Source organism: Hylobates moloch, unplaced genomic scaffold (genome assembly GCF_009828535.3).
Source record: "Hylobates moloch isolate HMO894 unplaced genomic scaffold, HMol_V3 SCAFFOLD_4, whole genome shotgun sequence".
NCBI classification, from domain to species: domain Eukaryota; kingdom Metazoa; phylum Chordata; class Mammalia; order Primates; family Hylobatidae; genus Hylobates; species Hylobates moloch.
Genome location: NW_026652279.1, coordinates 108325335 through 108343914, shown reverse-complemented (window position 1 = coordinate 108343914; position 18580 = coordinate 108325335). Strand labels below are relative to the sequence as shown.

The following is an 18580-nucleotide window of genomic DNA, read 5'->3' as shown; positions in this document are numbered from 1 at the left end:
GTGGAGTGGGTGGGGTGGTGCCTGAAGTAATCAAAGTGAGAAACTATGAGGCTCAAATGAAGTAATGTCAATGGAGACAGGGGACAGAAACAAGGCAATGGGTGTGACCTATTTTAAAATAAGGATGTATGGATTAATGACATTAAATATAGCAAGTAAAGAGTTAGGCAGGGCGCAGTGGCTCACGCCTGTAATCCCAGCACTTTGGGAGGCCGAGGCGGGCAGATCATGAGGTCAGGAGATCGAGACCATCCTGGCTAACAAGGTGAAACCCCGTCTCTACCAAAAATACAAAAATTAGCCAGGCGTGGTGGTGGGCACCTGGAGTCCCTGCTACTCGGGAGGCTGAGGCAGGAGAATGGCGTGAACCCAGGAGGCAGAGCTTGCAGCGAGCCCAGATTGCGCCACTGCACTCCAGCCTGGGCAACAGAGCGAGACTCCGTCCCAGCCCCCCCCCAAAAAAAAGAGTTAAGGCTCTCTGTGTTTTATCCTTCTATACAGCTTCTGTAATCTATAAACATATGTCACGTTCATTATTTTTATCTTGAGGCCATAAACATGTCCTGAACACACCAAGGTCTCCTACAGTGTAAAATTCAGCTGCTTTCCTCTCCATTTCCTTGAAGGTGATGCCCAGAGATGTTAATTTAGGCTGGGTCCAGCCATCAGGACACAATGCTCAGAAAATAAAGATGAGTATTTAGGGATCCCATTCTTGGCTTCATCATAATAACTCAGAAGTTACCTTAAAGCCATAGTGAATCTGAATTTTACAAAAACAGTAATCTTTATGATTCTTGGGCGCCACAACCTGAACCAAAAGGCCTGGCAGAAACATACCAAGCACCTAATCATGTTGTGAAGTGGAACCTTCACTATCTGCTTCAGTAAAGGGCTAGTTTTTCTTTCCTCCCTTTGTTGCTACTAAGATGGAGGTTTTCCTGACAACTCAGCAACTTCACCTGTCCTTTCAATGCCTCAGGGCACCTACAAAAGTTCAGGAATAAGTGTCCTCAGACAGATCTTTCCAAAAAGGAAAGACATTCATTTCTCAATTTTAAAAGTCTCCACTTTTGTCTTTACACTATAAATATACTCCCAAGAAAAGGATTTACCTAGAACATGTTGAAAAGAATGTGAAACTATTTCAGCTGTTACTGCATGGTAATGGTCACACTAATGAGTTTGCTAATTTGTATGATGCACTGAGTAGTGGAAAGAAAATCAGATCCATAAACAGACAAATGGAGAGGCACACAGGGCAGGGACCAGCTCCTCACATCAGCAAATAGACACGCTGAGCGCTGAGATGTTTGGAAGGCTTCAGGGAGGGTGCAGCAAGCTGGACATTGAAGGGGATGGATTGGCAACCTTGAACTTAAATTGTAAGGTGCCAAACAGAAGGAAATGAGTAAAAAACGTAGTTGATCTTGAAAATCTTGCCTTATAGTTCATAAATTCCGAATGGAGACCATCTGCTCTATCAGTAAACTGGTCTCTTTCTTCTCCTGAGTTGGTGCTGTCACCCAAAAGGGAAGGCTCCGGTTGAAATTCCTGATGAAATTCCCCTATTAGGAAAATATAGAGACAGATGGAAAGCATGATTTCACGAACAGAAGAGCAAAACACAGCTGATCTTCAAATATGATCCAATCACTTCAAGTCTTCTGTGTTCCCTATGAAGAAGGTATATGAAAAACCCAAGTTTTCTCTTCCCTGCAGGGAGAAAAAGATAAAAATAAAATAACCCCAGAAAGCCCCAAACTGAGCTTAAAAAGTCAAGGCCTCTCTGGGCTTAGTTCCCCATGAGAAAAATAAGATTTTCTCTTACCTTTTTAAGGAATAGAGAAAAGAAAGTATAAAAGAGGGCTTTTTTGCCCTCAGTAATATGTGACTATGTATTTCATATTTAAAATCCAACAAATATTGAGCAGCTACTAAATGGCAGGTATTATGCTAAACATTTTAGGGATTAAAAAATCAGTCAAATCTGACTCCTGTCCTTAAGCAGCAAATAATCTCAAGGAAGAATGTGGGAGGGGAACTAGGCAAGAGCTTAGTATTATACCCCCTACAGTGTATAATATTACTAAGTTTATATGAATTAATAAAGTGGCAGTTATATTTGTATATAAAGCACACAGCTATGTTTTTAGACAACATATGGTTCCCATGATAATCTCAGGTAAACAGAAATGCTAAACTTAAAAACCTAAGTGTAAGAAGTGAAAGCAAACACTAAGGTTTGAGTGAACTTAAACAGCTCTCCTATCACGAATAAGAGCATATTCCAACTATTTATGAGAAGATCTGTATATTAATCCAGTTCTACACTATTCATACATTGTGAAATAGTCTCTGCCACAAATGAGTAAAACTAAATGTTTGTATTTTCCTTAAAAGTCGCGGGGAAACAGGGGCAATCAAAAAATTGCCATAATGTTACCCAATGAGGGCTTCTAACCAAGATATGAAATGTATTACAAGGATCTTGAAGGCACACAAGATAGAGTGTTTAGTGGTCATTTGATGATTATTAAAGAGGCACAGAATTTTCGAGCTACACTGGACCTTTGGTATTACCTAATCATCTCATGTACAGGTGAGGGAATCAAGGTCACCTGACTGGGCCAAAGTCAAGTAGCTTCTTGAACACACACCTCAACTGCATTTCCCACCCTCACGTGCAGTGCGATGTGGCCGTGGGATGAAGTCTAGCTTATCATTGATAGGCACTCCTTCAGGCCCAGTCCATAAAAACCTCCCATGAGCAAACCTCTATGCTCTTCTTCTGGTTTAAAACAGATGGACATGAAAGTTTTGGAAGCCCTGTGTTAAAGATGATGGAGGCATGGTACCAAAGGAGCTTGGGTCCTTAAATCAACACTCAGAGGGGAGTTGTCTGCCAGTCACTAACTCCATTTGAACTTAATTTGGACTGTGTTGAGCCACTGAGATTTGGGAATCTTCTATGTTACGGCAGCTAGAGTTTTCCTAACTAATATATCTATCATATCAATATTTTCTTTCCAAGAATGGATTTAAAGAATTAGCCGGGCATGGGGGCAGGCGCCTGTAATCCCAGCTACTCGGGAGGCTGAGGCAGGAGAACCCCTTGAACCCAGGAGGTGGAGGTTGCGGTGAGCCAAGATCCTGCCACTGCACTCCAGCCTGGGCGACAGAGCAAGACTCTGTCTCAAAAAAAAAAAAGAATTTTATCTAAGTCTTCAGAATGAGATTAGTTCTACTATGTACTGTAGTAAGTAGTACTACACACACATCAGCTGTGTGACCAATGGCAAGTTACTTAAACTCTCTGAGCCTTGGTTTTCTCACCTATAAAATGGAGATGATTAGAGTATCCATCTTAGACTTTTAAATTTTAAATGAGATCAAATTCCCAGAAGAACACAGTACCTGGTACATAGGAAATACTCTAGAAAGATTATCACTGCCCTATCTGTGCACAGGTTATTTTAAACATAATATTTGGAACTGAAAAACAAGCACTTTCTCCACATTTTTATTCTCAGACCTTTAACGGGGCTAAGGTGATGGCAAGAGTCCTCCTTTATGATCTGTTCTTCTTCCATGATATTTGACATTGGCACATTGAGGCTAACAGCGTCTTCGTCAGAAGGCTAAAAAGATACAGTGCACTGTTTAACTCAAGAGAAGTGTTATCAATGTAGATAAGGAGAATGCTATGTAATAAAACAACATCCTGTGATTTTCACAAACATCATATTGAATATAAGTTGCCAGATACAAAGGTCAATTCCACTTATGTAAGTTCAAAAAATGCAAAACTAATCCATGGTATTTAAAATTAGGAAGAGGTTATTCTTGGGGTCAAGGGTGGGGCTTTCTGGGGTGCTGGTAAAGTTCTGTTTCTTGAACTGGAAGCTGGTTATACGGGTGTGTTCACATTGTGAAAATTCATGGAGCTAACACTTATGGGCTTCTCTGTGTTTTCTTCTCTCTGTTTTAAGCTGAAATCTTGTCAGGTACTGATACACGATTTGGATGCATGTCCCCTCCAAATCTCATGTTGAAAGGTAATCCCCAATGTTGGAGGTGGGGCCTGGTGGAAGGTGTTTGGGTCTTGGGGGTGGATACCTCAAGAAGGGCCTGTGCAGTTTTTGCTATGCGTTCATGTGAGATCTGGTTGTTTAAAAGTACATGGCACCAGCCAGGCGCGGTGGCTCATGCCTGTAATCCCAGCACTTTGGGAGACTGAGGCGGGTGATCACAAGGTCAAGAGATAGAGACCATCCTGGCCAACATGGTGAAACCCCGTCTCTACTAAAAATACAAAAATTAGCCGGGCATGGTGGCACACATCTATAGTCCTAGCTACTCGGGAGGCTGAGGCAGGAGAATCACTTGAACCTGGGAGGCAGAGGTTGCAGTGAGCCAAGATCATGCCACTGCACTCCAGCCTGGCGAGAGAGCAAGACTCTGTCTTAAAAACACAAAAAAGTGCATGGCACCTCCTCCATTGCTCTCCCCCAACCTCGTTGCTTTCTTGCTCCGGCTGTCACCATGTGACAGGAGGCACTCCCTTCACCTTCAACCCTGACTTGAGGCCCTTGCCAGAAGCAGTTGCTGGTCACATGCTCTGTGTACAGCCTGCAGAACTGTGAGCCAACTAAACCTCTTTTCTTTATAAATTACCAACCCTCGGGTATTTCTTTATAGCAACACAAGAATGAACTAATACAGGTGCCTGTTTTATTTCTCTATTTTAGGCTGAGGAAGCTGCATCACATATATAAAAGTGCTAAGCAACTGCAGTAGTTAAAAAGAATTGCTCTATGTGATTTTTGGAATAAAGCTTTGGCTTAATAATTGGATTAGTTCTCTCTGAGGGTTTCCTTTCCCACAGTAGCTGATGACATTTATTCAGAAAACCTATGACTCTAAAATATGGAGCCTGGTTTATTTTCCTACGTCTCCATTTTACTGTTGCTACTTAGGGAATAGCTTTCCAAATCTCAAAAATCAGGAACCTCCACAAAACACATTTCAGGAGACTGTGGCTTGCTCCTAAATTCTTGAGGTATGGTTTTCAGAGTCTGTCCTTGTTTACTTTTGGACAGATGCACAGATTGTTTAGAAACTGGCAGAAATCAGGCATGCATTTCATTCATTCAACAAATATTCATAGAGCCCCCACACTTTCCTGTTTATCTTGATAAAAAGATGTTTTTAATCTCTCAGTGACAAATGCTAAATCAATCAATGGCAGCAGCCAAAGAAAAAAAATGAGGTGTGATCCCTGAACCCCACAATGTGATCTAAATGGGAAGTAAGATCACCTGACCATAGATGGTAAAATCTTTGCCAAACCAAGTGAAAATAGAAAGCTATGTAAGATAATTCAGAATGCTTATCATTCTAAAAAATAAATTTCTTGGAGGCGTACTTAGGAAAGGAGGCTGTAATATAAGACAAGGAAAGGCCAATGGGAAGATGTGTGCATTTTATTCTGTTGAATATAATCTTTTCTGTATTCCCTTCTCTTTCTACCCACCTCTCATCTTAAAAATTTAGCAAAATTCCAAAGATATGCATCTAATTAAAAGACACAGAATAAATCCTTGGGCTCCTTTTAGAATGATATTAGCATCCTACTTATGCTTAAGTGAGAACAAAAGGATAATGAAGTTCTTTATGTAGTGTTTTATTAATGAGTTTAATTAGCCTTAGAAGAGAGATAAAGCAGAGTCTGTTTAATTTAACAGAAAATATGCTTAGGGTGAGTATTTCTGAAACAATGGTCCATTTGCAAGGACTTAGGAGTTGAAGAGGATGAATTAAAATACAACTAAAGCAATGTGTTTAGTATCCCCTCTCTCCCACTGAAGCACAGTAAACTATTAATGTGCCTTCCTATGGGTTATTTTCTTTTATTGACACTGGCCTTCTCTGCCTACTAACTCTTCTTCCTTTCAAAACGTTCTATATTAGAAGGATTTTTAAAGATAAAGAATCCCACTTTTTAATAGACTGCTATATAGAGTATTTTGTGAAAAATAAATTCAAATACCTTAGCTACCTATTAAAATTCAAAAACTTGAGGAAAATTGGAGAAAAGTTTTTTTCCTGGAGTCATACATAGAAAAAATATGAGTTGCTTTGATGGGGTAACTGGCCTATTAACTGCAATTTCAAAGAGTATTATAATGTTTTTTTTTTTTTTTTTTTTACCTTAGACATTTCATTTTATTTTTTATTTATTTTTTTTTTTTTTATTATACTTTAGGGTTTTAGGGTACATGTGCACAATGTGACAATGTGCAGGTTTGTTACATATGTATCCATGTGCCATGTTGATTTCCTGCACCCATTAACTCGTCCTTTAGCATTAGGTGTATCTCCTAATGCTGTCCCTCCCCCCTCCCCCCACCCCACAACAGTCCCCGGAGTGTGATGTTCCCCTTCCTGTGTCCATGAGTTCTCATTGTTCAATTCCCACCTATGAGTGAGAACATGCGGTGTTTGGTTTTTTGTCCTTGCGATAGTTTACTGAGAATGATGTTTTCCAGTTTCATCCATGTCCCTACAAAGGACACGAACTCATCATTTTTTATGGCTGCATAGTATTCCATGGTGTATATGTGCCACATTTTCTTAATCCAGTCTATCGTTGTTGGACATTTGGGTTGGTTCCAACTCTTTGCTATTGTGAATAGTGCCGCAATAAACATACGTGTGCATGTGTCTTTATAGCAGCATGATTTATAGTACTTTGGGTATATACCCAGTAATGGGATGGCTGGGTCAAATGGTATTTCTAGTTCGAGATCCCTGAGGAATCGCCACACTGACTTCCACAATGGTTGAACTAGTTTACAGTCCCACCAACAGTGTAAAAGTGTTCCTATTTCTCCACATCCTCTCCAGCACCTGTTGTTTCCTGATTTTTTAATGATGGCCATTCTAACTGGTGTGAGATGGTATCTCGTTGTGGTTTTGATTTGCATTTCTCTGATGGCCAGTGATGATGAGCATTTCTTCATGTGTTTTTCGGCTGCATAAATGTCTTCTTTTGAGAAGTGTCTGTTCATGTCCTCTGCCCACTTTTTGATGGGGTTGTTTGTTTTTTTCTTGTAAATTTGTTTGAGTTCATTGTAGATTCTGGATATTAGCCCTTTGTCAGATGAGTAGGTTGCAAAAATTTTCTCCCATTCTGTAGGTTGCCTGTTCACTCTGATGATAGTTTCTTTTGCTGTGCAGAAGCTCTTTAGTTTAATGAGATCCCATTTGTCGATTTTGGCTTTTGTTGCCATTGCTTTTGGTGTTTTAGACATGAAGTCCTTGCCCACGCCTATGTCCTGAATGGAATTGCCTAGGTCTTCTTGTAGGATTTTAATGGTTTTAGGTCTAACATATAAGTCTTTAATCCATCTTGAATTAATTTTTGTATAAGGTGTAAGGAAGGGATCCAGTTTCAGCTTTCTACATATGGCTAGCCAGTTTTCCCAGCACCATTTATTAAATAGGGAATCCTTTCCCCATTTCTTGTTTTTGTCAGGTTTGTCAAAGATCAGATAGTTGTAGCTATGCGGCATCATTTCTGAGGGCTCTGGTCTGTTCCATTGATCTATGTCTCTGTTGTGGTACCAGTACCATGCTGTTTTGGATACTGTAGCCTTGTAGTATAGTTTAAAGTCAGGTAGCGTGATGCCTCCAGCTTTGTTCTTTTGGCTTAGGATTGACTTGGCGATGCGGGCTCTTTTTTGGTTCCATATGAACTTTAAAGTAGTTTTTTCCAATTCTGTGAAGAAAGTCATTGGTAGCTTGATGGGGATGGCATTGAATCTATAAATGACCTTGGGCAGTATGGCCATTTTCACGATATTGATTCTTCCAACCCATGAGCATGGAATGTTCTTCCATTTGTTTGTATCCTCTTTTATTTCATTAAGCAGTGGTTTGTAGTTCTCCTTGAAGAGGTCCTTCACATCCCTTGTAAGTTGGATTCCTAGGTATTTTATTCTCTTTGAAGCAATTGTGAATGGGAGTTCGCTCATGATTTGGCTCTCTGTTTGTCTGTTATTGGTGTACAAGAATGCTTGTGATTTTTGTACATTAATTTTGTATCCTGAGACTTTGCTGAAGTTGCTAATCAGCTTAAGGAGATTTCGGGCTGAGACAATGGGGTTTTCTAGATATACAATCATGTCATCTGCAAACAGGGACAATTTGACTTCCTCTTTTCCTAATTGAATACCCTTTATTTCCTTCTCCTGCCTGATTGCTCTGGCCAGAACTTCCAGCACTATGTTGAAAAGGAGCGGTGAGAGAGGGCATCCCTGTCTTGTGCCAGTTTTCAGAGGGAATGCTTCCAGTTTTTGCCCATTCAGTATGATATTGGCTGTGGGTTTGTCGTAGATAGCTCTTATTATTTTGAGATACGTCCCATCAATACCTAATTTATTGAGAGTTTTTAGCATGAAGAGATGTTGAATTTTGTCAAAGGCCTTTTCTGCATCTATTGAGATAATCATGTGGTTTTTGTCTTTGGTTCTGTTTATATGCTGGATTACATTTATTGATTTGCGTATGTTGAACCAGCCTTGCATCCCAGGGATGAAGCCCACTTGATCATGGTGGATAAGCTTTTTGATGTGCTGCTGGATTCGGTTTGCCAGTATTTTATTGAGGATTTTTGCATCAATGTTCATCAAGGATATTGGTCTGAAATTCTCTTTTTTGGTTATGTCTCTGCCAGGTTTTGGTATCAGGATGATGCTGGCTTCATAAAATGTGTTAGGGAGGATTCCCTCTTTTTCTATCGATTGGAATAGTTTCAGAAGGAATGGTACCAGTTCCTCCTTGTACCTCTGATAGAATTCAGCTGTGAATCCATCAGGTCCTGGACTCTTTTTGGTTGGTAAGCTATTGATTATTGCCACAATTTCAGAAGCTGTTATTGGTCTATTCAGAGATTCAACTTCTTCCTGGTTTAGTCTTGGGAGGGTGTATTTGTCGAGGAATTTATCCATTTCTTCTAGATTTTCTAGCTTATTTGCATAGAGGTGTTTGTAGTATTCTCTGATGGTAGATTGTATTTCTGTGGGATCGGTGGTGATATCCCCTTTTTCGTTTTTTATTGCATCTATTTGATTCTTCTCTCTTTTCTTCTTTATTAGTCTTGCTAGCAGTCCATCAATTTTGTTGATCTTTTCAAAAAACCAGCTCCTGGATTCATTAATTTTTTGAAGGGTTTTTTGTGTCTCTATTTCCTTCAGTTCTGCTCTGATTTTAGTTATTTCTAGCCTTCTGCTAGCTTTTGAATGTGTTTGCTCTTGCTTTTCTAGTTCTTTTAATTGTGATGTTAGGGTGTCAATTTTGGATCTTTCCTGCTTTCTCTTGTGGGCATTTAGTGCTATAAATTTCCCTCTACACACTGCTTTGAATGTGTCCCAGAGATTCTGGTATGTTGTGTCTTTGTTCTCGTTGGTTTCAAAGAACATCTTTATTTCTGCCTTCATTTCATTATGTACCCAATAGTCATTCAGGAGCAGGTTGTTCAGTTTCCATGTAGTTGAGCGGTTTTGAGTGAGTTTCTTAATCCTGAGTTCTAGTTTGATTGCACTGTGGTCTGAGAGACAGTTTGTTATAATTTCTGTTCTTTTACATTTGCTGAGGAGAGCTTTACTTCCAACTATGTGGTCAATTTTGGAATAGGTGTGGTGTGGTGCTGAAAAAAATGTATATTCTGTTGACTTGGGGTGGAGAGTTCTGTAGATGTCTATTAGGTCCACTTTATGTAGAGCTGAGTTCAATTCCTGGATATCCTTGTTAACTTTCTGTCTCGTTGATCTGTCTAATGCTGACAGTGGGGTGTTAAAATCTCCCATTATTATTGTGTGGGAGTTTAAGTCCCTTTGTAGGTCACTGAGGACTTGCTTTATGAATCTGGGTGCTCCTGTGTTGGGTGCATATATATTTAGGATAGTTAGCTCTTCTTGTTGAATTGATCCCTTTACCATTATGTAATGGCCTTCTTTGTCTCTTATGATCTTTGTTGGTTTAAAGTCTATTTTATCAGAGACTAGGATTGCAACCCCTGCCTTTTTTTGTTTTCCAGTTGCTTGATAGATCTTCCTCCATCCCTTTATTTTGAGTCTATGTGTGTCTCTGCACGTGAGATGGGTTTCCTGAATACAGCACACTGATGGGTCCTGACTCCTTATCCAGTTTGCCAGTCTGTGTCTTTTGATTGGAGCATTTAGCCCATTTACATTTAACGTTAATATTGTTATGTGTGAATCTGATCCTGTCATTATGATGTTAGTTGGTTATTTTGCTCGTTAGTTGCTATAGTTTCTTCCTAGCCTCGATGGTCTTTACAATTTGGCATGTTTTTGCAGTGGCTGGAACCGGTTGTTCCTTTCCATGTTTAGTGCTTCCTTCAGGAGCTCTTTTAGGGCAGGCCTGGTGGTGACAAAATCACTCAGCGTTTGCTTGTCTGTAAAGTATTTTATTTCTCCTTCACTTATGAAGCTTAGTTTGGTGGGATAGCAAATTCTGGGTTGAAAATTCTTTTCTTTAAGAATGTTGAATATCGGCCCCCACTCTCTTCTGGCTTGTAGAGTTTCTGCTGAGAGATCAGCTGTTAGTCTGATGGGCTTCCCTTTGTGGGTAACCCGACCTTTCTCTCTGGCTGCCCTTAACATTTTTTCCTTCATTTCAACTTTGGTGAATCTGACAATTATGTGTCTTGGAGTTGCCCTTCTCGAGGAGTATCTTTGTGGCGTTCTCTGTATTTCCTGAATCTGAATGCTGGCCTGCCTTGCTAGATTGGGGAAGTTCTCCTGGATAATATCTTGCAGAGTGTTTTCCAACTTGGTTCCATTCTCCCCATCATTTTCAGGTACACCAATCAGACGTAGGTTTGGTCTTTTCACATAGTCCCAAATTTCTTGGAGGCTTTGTTCATTTCTTTTTATTCTTTTTTCTCTAAACTTCCCTTCTCTCTTCATTTCATTCATTTCATCTTCCATCAGCGATACCCTTTCTTCCAGTTGATCGCATCTGCTACTGAGGCTTCTGCAATCTTCACGTAGTTCTCGAAACTTGGCTTTCAGCTCCATCAGCTCCTTTAAGCCCTTCTCTCCATTGGTTATTCTAGTCATCCATCCTTCTAATTTTTTTTCAAAGTTTTTAACTTCTTTGCTATTGTTTTGAATTTCCTCTCGTAGCTCAGAGTAGTTTGATCGTCTGAAGCCTTCTTCTCTCAACTCATCAAAGTCATCCTCCATCCAGCTTTGTTCCGTTGCTGGTGAGGAACTGCGTTCTTTTGGAGGAGGAGAGGTGCTCTGTTGTTTAGAGTTTCCAGTTTTTCTGCTCTGTTTTTTCCCCATCTTTGTGGTTTTATCTACTTTTTGTCTTTGGTGATGGTGATGTACAGATGGGTTTTTGGTGTTGAAGTCCTTTCTGTTTGTTAGTTTTCCTTCTACCAGACAGGACCCTCAGCTGCAGGTCTGTTGGAGTTTACTAGAGGTCCACTCCAGACCCTGTTTGGCTGGGTGTCAGCAGCGGTGGCTGCAGAACAGCGGATTTTCGTGAGACCACAAATTCAGCTGTCTGATAGTTCCTCTGAAAGTTTTGTCTCAGAGGAGTACCCGGTTGAATGAGGTGTCAGTCTGACCCTACTGGGGGGGTGCCTCCCAGTTAGGCTGCTCAGGGGTGAGGGACCCACTTTAGGAGGCAGTCTGTCTGTTCTCAGATCTCCAGCTGCGTGCTGGGAGAACCACTACTCTCTTCAAAGCTGTCAGTCAGACAGGGGCATTTAAGTCTGTGGAGGTTCTTTGCTGAGTTTTTGTTTGTCTGTGCCCTGCCCCCAGAGGTGGAGCCTACAGAGGCAGGCAGGCCTCCTTGAGCTATGGTGGGCTCCACCCAGTTCGAGCTTCCTGGCTGCTTTGTTTACCTAAGCAAGCCTGGGCAATGGCGGGCGCCCCTCCCCCAGCCTGGCTGCCGCCTTGCAGCTTGATCTCAGACTGCTGTGCTAGCAATCAGCGAGACTCCGTGGGCATAGGACCCTCCGAGCCAGGTGCGGGACACAATCTCCTAGTGTGCCGTTTTCCAGGCCCGTTGGAGAAGCGCAGTATTAGGATGGGACTGACCCGATATTCCAGGTGCCGTCTGTTTCCCCTTTCTTTGACTAGGAAAGGGAACTCCCTGACCCCTTGCACTTCCCGAGTGAGGCAATGCCTCGCCCTGCTTCGGCTCGCGCACAGTGCGCTTCACCGTCTGTCCTGCACCCACTGTTAGGCACTCCCTAGTGAGATGAAACCGGTACCTCAAGCAGAAATGCAGAAATCACCAGTCTTCTGTGTCGCTGGGGCTGGGAGCTGGAGACCGGAGCTGTTCCTATTCGGCCATCTTGGCTCCACCCCAAAGAGTATTATAATGTTAACTTAGTAACTACAGAAAGTAACTTCCCTCAAAAAAAGAAGAGCACCTGATACTTTTCCTACCACTCCTTTCTAGATCCCTAAGGCCAAGAAGCTCCATTTAATGATATATTAGTGTTAGATTTTGGGGACCCTAATAGACTACATATGAGATAATAAATCAGTTATCAAAGCATGATTTATAACCACTATAGGAAGCTCTAATGTGTGTGGCCTGTTAGCTTACAAGTAACCAAACTTGTATCCAATTAACTGAACAGAACAGAACACAATCTAAGAGTTTGAGGAAAACAAATATTGTTATAAAAACTATAGCTACTCATAATTGCATTTCCCATGGGTCAACTACTAAAATAAAATGTACAGTTGAGTCCTTAACATTTACGCATATGTGTAACAATGTTTTTCTAAATTACTCTATTACTGAAAAATAAGCATATTTATAAAAGTGCTTCGTGGGCACTTGCATACTACTTAGCCATTTTGTAATATTTATTGAGCACTCAATAATATTTTAAATAATGTGTAGGAGAGGAAGAAGATACAGACTCTACTCTTGAGGCATTTACAAAATATTAAAGATGCAGAATAAGTAACAACAGCTAATATTTATATAACACTTTGAGGATTTCAAATCACATGAATATACAAATCACTTTTACAAATATCACAAGAATATACAAATGAATCGATGCCCTTTAACAGAAAGGAGTTCAATGAACACTGGTAGATATGTCTAGACGCACAGAAGGAAAAGAATCTGATCACTAACTTTACCTCGGTGGCAGATAATCGCTTATCTCCATTATCACTTCCAACTCCCGAATCAGAATCCTTCTTGCTGAGATAGATGCCATCAATATTGAATTCATTTAAAAAAGATCAAAATCACAAAGTTCACACCAAGAAACATCAATTTATATTCTAATAATAATTTTGCTATGCAAATTTTTACTATTACCATAAGGCAACAAATCAGTCTAGTATTAAAGAATATTAAGACATGGACCTAATGAAAATCAGACAGTAGCACAGTCTAAACACAGGATAAGATAAAATTCTTTGCGTTCAGGGTTTCATGGATTTATGCTCTAATCAAGTGGCTTGCTCTTACATGTCAAAGTGTTTCTTAAAAATAGTTACCAATGTTCTTATTTTACTGAATCTAGCATATAAAAAATTAATAAACCACATAACTGCTTTTACCCCTTATGTTATGAATTGTGGTTACTTTCAATAATTCTGTAAATTTTTATCCAGGGATTAAGTACATAAAACAGTGGATACATATTTTAAGCATTATATAAAAGTAACATTAGGGTAGTCCGAAATTTTAAATTTACTTATGTAGCAAAAAGTGAAGGAAAAGATTTCTGCAGTGAAGACTTCTTAAAAAGAACCTGCATTTCTATAACTGTGTTCAGTGTGGGAATGTTGCTTTTTGGAAGCTCAAGGCTTGATTTATGCCACAAGAAGCTCTAGGATGTGTGAAAGGGTTCTAACTTTTCCATTTGAAACAGGAAGTGGCAAAAAAAACTACACATACTGCATTTTTAAAAGACCAAAAATAAAGCCTTCATTTTTTTCTTAACATTGTTCTAGAGGCATATTCAACATTAATAATTACTAAAAAGGCATGTCTGGGCTCAATATAGTTATTTTGATAAGTAAAAAATATTCACATTTGTATTCTAGATCTTATTTATAAGTATACACACATTTACTCAGGAAGAACTGATTATTGATTAGGAGACAGATGATATTTGGATATGCCAAAATATTCTCAATAGCAGCAGTTTTTTCTTTCATATCCCAATAGTTTCTCAACTTCTTGTTTTAAATACGAATTAGGTGAGGAAAGCAAATTGTTTTGTTTTGCTTTGTTTTCTGCAGATACCATGGTGACTTAAAACAAACAGATTTTGAAGTCAGCTACCTGGAGGGCCTTGGCCTAGGCAAATTTTAAACTGGGGCTTTGAATGAGGGCATGACTCACCCGTCTTCCACGTGCTGGTGTAAATGTGGCCTCTCCATGGTGTGGAGATAAAGGGAGTCAGCTGTCTTAATCTGGCATGCTTGTATGCTCAGATACTTAAATATGTGAACTTTGCCCTTTGTGCAAATCTATGAAGAAATTAATAGCAATCATATTCATTTTTCAATGACAAAACAAAATGTAAGTATCAAATCATTACTCTGTATATTTCAATTTTCCCAATTTCATTTTAAGTGACACCCTACCAATGTATACTAAATCCGTCCTTTCCAAAACATGTAAGAATTTTGGGAATCATTCCCTCCAAATTCTACTTTGAATAGAAAACCATGCTTAAGCAAGTTCCCACTTTTTCTTACATTAAACTATAAAACTCTAACAAAAATGTATTCAAGTATACACAGTATAAAAAGTATAAACTCAGATGACCAGCCTGGTGAAATTCCAGTTACAAAAGATGAGAAAAGCACAATTATTTTCGAGCCCCCAGAAAGCAATTCAGAGCCTAAAAATAACTGTAGATGTAAGAAGCTGTTAAATTATTTAAAAAGAAAATAAACTTCAAAATATTTACATGGTTAAGCATCTGAAAGCATAGCACTTCATTTTTCTCTCATGCAGTTTAATATTTGAGCTGGGGACTTGTCTCTAAATAATCAATAACCATGTTTTAAAGGTGTTTAAATTCCATTTTCCAGCTAACATTCAAATAAGGAATACATGGCTGGGAGCAGTGGCTCACGCCTGTAATCCCAGCACTTTAGGAGGCCAAGGCGGGCAGATCCCTGGGGGTCAGGAATTTGAGAGCAGCCTGGCCAACATGGTGAAACCTCGTCTCTACTAAAAATACAAAAATGATCCAGGTGTGGTGGCAGGTGCCTGTAGTCCCAGCTACTCAGGAGGCTGAGGCAAGAGAATCACTTGATCCTGGGAGGCAGAGGCTGCAGTGAGCCGAGATCGCACCTCTGCACTCCAGCCTGGGAGACAGAGCGAGACTCTGTCTCAAAAAAAAAAAAAAGAAAAAGAAAAAAAGAAAAAAAAAATCAATCAATATACTCCATGAAAAAAATTCAAATAAAATGATAAATAATAAGACATTTAATTCTGGAGCTGGAATGATTAGCATAGTGAGCCAAGTGCTGGTGAATAGATTTGATGCAGCGGAAGACAATTTATTGTTTCTCACATTCACTCAAGGGTTCGCTGTGACTGTTTACAATCAAGTTTTATTGAGCATTATTCTCGTCAGCAGATAATCAGAAAACTGGCCTTTGGAGAGTTGCTTAAGCACTATTGATAGCATTGGGAATCAGAAAACAATACCCCAAAATGAAGGCCTCAGAAGCGAAAGTTTTTCTCTGACCTCTCCTGCCCTCTTGCCTCTTGGTCCCATTCTCTCAAGGAAGGGAGTCTTATAATTTGAATCCCTCTTCCCCAAAGCTGGTCATAGAAACCAGAACCCCTTTAAAACCTCAAAATATTACTTGAACTTTCCCTCCGCCTTTCTGTGTAAAAACTGGCCATAAAGAAATTACCTGACCTCTCTTGTTTGACAGGAGGCCATAAGACCCCCCATTCCAAAGAGGGTCCTGCCCCATACCCAGAAGGAAGGAACGATCCTCAGAGAGCCCAAGAAGAATCCAGACAGACAGGCCCTGCTGGGTTTCCTCACTCAGTCTATTAACATGAGATCACACTCTTTTTGTCCAATCATATTTCTACATGGCTGTCCACACTTTGTAAGCATAAAAATGGACAATTTCCCCTGTATCTTTGGGTCTTCACTCTGGAGGCTTCTACATACACGTTAATACATTTTGATGCCTTTTCTCCAATTAATCTGCTGCTTGCCAGTGATTAGTGATTTTCAGCAAACTTTCAGAGGCTGAAGGGGAAATTTTCCCTTGGCTCCTATAACAGCACATCCCATGGGGCATTGGCTTTGCTGCAAGACCCCTCACCTGTGCTGGAGGAGACTGCAGAGGGTTATTCTCAAGTAGTAACACTTGCAGCTGCTTCATCTCTCTGAAACAAATTGGAATCACGAGCACTTTGTTGCAGGAAAAGTCAAACTTTACCAACGGAAGATCTACTAGTTCTAAAATAATAGAAAAAAGAAAAAAAGAAAGAAAAAACCTTAGAAAGCAATAAGATTAAATGGCTAATCATTCAAAAATTAATGTTCTGCTTCTCAGGAAAAACACAACTGAGTATAATTCAAGGCAAGTTGTACATTAGGAATACATAGTGTGTGTACATAACATTTTACCAAAAGAGGGAAAATCTTTCATTGCGTGCCCCAAAGTTTTAAATTGTTGTTAGTTCTGATAAAAAGTGGAAACACTTGACATTTACAATATCTATTGTTTAAAAATACTTATTTTTTTCAGCAAAAGAATCATGCAAGCTACATCACACAGGACATGTTTATGTTTTAACTTCAAACTGTTTCCCAGTAGCACTCACTAGCCCATGAGTAATACGTTAATTACAGAATATTCTTATCTAATCAATGTATCTGGGCTGGCATTATCCCAGAACTAGCTACACTAAATATATTCATGAGTTTTTCAACTGCATTTAAAAAAATAAATGTTATCCAATTCAGAATTTTCCGACAGGCCCTGTAATTCTGGTATGATGAGACTTTATTCTACAGCTTTTAAAAAGTCTTCTGTAGCTCTACTCAGAAGACAGAACATTACATTTAGCTTAAAATCCCCACCCAGTGGCACAGTAAACACTAAGTAATTTCAAGCATTCAAAACGACATTGGCAGCTGCTAGGAATAAAGTCAAATATATTCCATAGAGCAGAGAGGCTGGGCCACGCCAGACATCTAGGGTGATGCAGGCAAGCCACTGAGATCTCTGTGTGAGGGGCTATGAAGGGTTCACTCCAGAACGAGGCCTCGGAACTTTTCTTATGGGATCTGTTAAGGGATGGAATATTGTGCTTTAAAACACTCAAGGAGTTCCAAAGTGGAAGAAGGGCAAGAATTAGACAAAGAAGAGTAACTGAAGACACTGACCTGGAGTAAAAATTCACACTATTTCTCCTCTACCCCTACACTGCTCTTCGGTCTTCACTTTAGTCAGCTATGTTATGTCAAGTTCCAGCAGGAAAAGATTCTAGTAACCAGTACCTCTCTCAGAATTCAAGGCACTCTGGGAATGTAAGGGACTGTATTTTTTAAATTGCGCTGAGTAGTTAGTTCATTGCTCAACCCAGCTTGTCTCCCCTCTGGCAGGATGAGGAATTGACCTCAGGCCACACTAGTCCTGGAGGACCCTGGAATCATGAAAGTGAAACAATAGGAAAAGCAAGATCCCCTTTCACCTCACAGCTTGTTTGTAAGATGGTTAAGAATTATGAAGATTCCATGATAAGAGGAACACCTCCTAGCTGTTACCCCTAGCAATATCAACCTATCTCTGAGATGGTTAACTAAAGTTAGGTTAGCAAATCACTGGAAAAATTTAACTGGACTCTGGATCTTTAGCAATTCTTTGCCCCTTAAAATGAAGACTTCAAAGCAAGAATAGAGGGCTAAGTTCATGGAAAACATAGCAGGAGAAAACTTACAGGTAAATAAAATAAGTAAAGGTTTTATAATGACCATTTTCTAGTTCCAGTTTAGAAGACAATTGCCATCATAGTTCAGGAAAATATGAACCAGACAGTTTCACAACAATAAAATGAAGGAGAAAATGATAATTTTGCAACACCAGCCCAGGAAAGGTCAAAAAAAGTGGAGTAGAAAAAGGGAGTAAGAAAAAAAAGAAGAACAAATCCCACTCTCTCTCCCCACTGCTAAGAGGCAATGAAAGGTATTTTAATCCTCTGTTCATTCTAGTCCTAGAAAGAATAAAATATGGTCTTCTTATTGCAGTTGTTGTAGTAAAACCACCACAAAATTGATATGAGTAATTAGACCACAATTTTGGGTTTTTTTTTTTTTCATCCTCAGATTGAAAGCATATGAGGAGGGGTACCCAAAGAGGAAAAACATGTAAGTAAATAGGGAAAGTCTTTACAGTCATTAACTGAAAGTATTTTCAATGGTCTTTTGTCAATAGAGTTCTCCAGAGGGAAGCAAAAAGGAACTTGATATTCAGGAAGTTATTTTTTTAAAAAAAATTTCCAGTAAACT

The 18580-nt window shown here is 39.6% G+C and overlaps 1 protein-coding gene across 4 annotated transcripts in view; it reads right to left on the bottom strand.

Moving 5' to 3' along the window:
* Positions 1 to 18580, bottom strand: part of LRCH1 (leucine rich repeats and calponin homology domain containing 1) — a 206742-nt gene that overhangs the window by 60124 nt on the left and 128038 nt on the right. For all 4 annotated transcript variants that reach the window (XM_032150845.2, XM_032150842.2, XM_032150844.2 and 1 more), the window contains exons 5-9: positions 16389 to 16525; positions 14428 to 14555; positions 13209 to 13272; positions 3536 to 3641; positions 1444 to 1568 (exon numbers count right to left, since the gene is read on the bottom strand). In XM_032150845.2, the coding sequence (XP_032006736.1) occupies positions 1444 to 1568; positions 3536 to 3641; positions 13209 to 13272; positions 14428 to 14555; positions 16389 to 16525 (560 nt within the window). The remainder of the gene's footprint in view (positions 1 to 1443; positions 1569 to 3535; positions 3642 to 13208; positions 13273 to 14427; positions 14556 to 16388; positions 16526 to 18580) is intronic.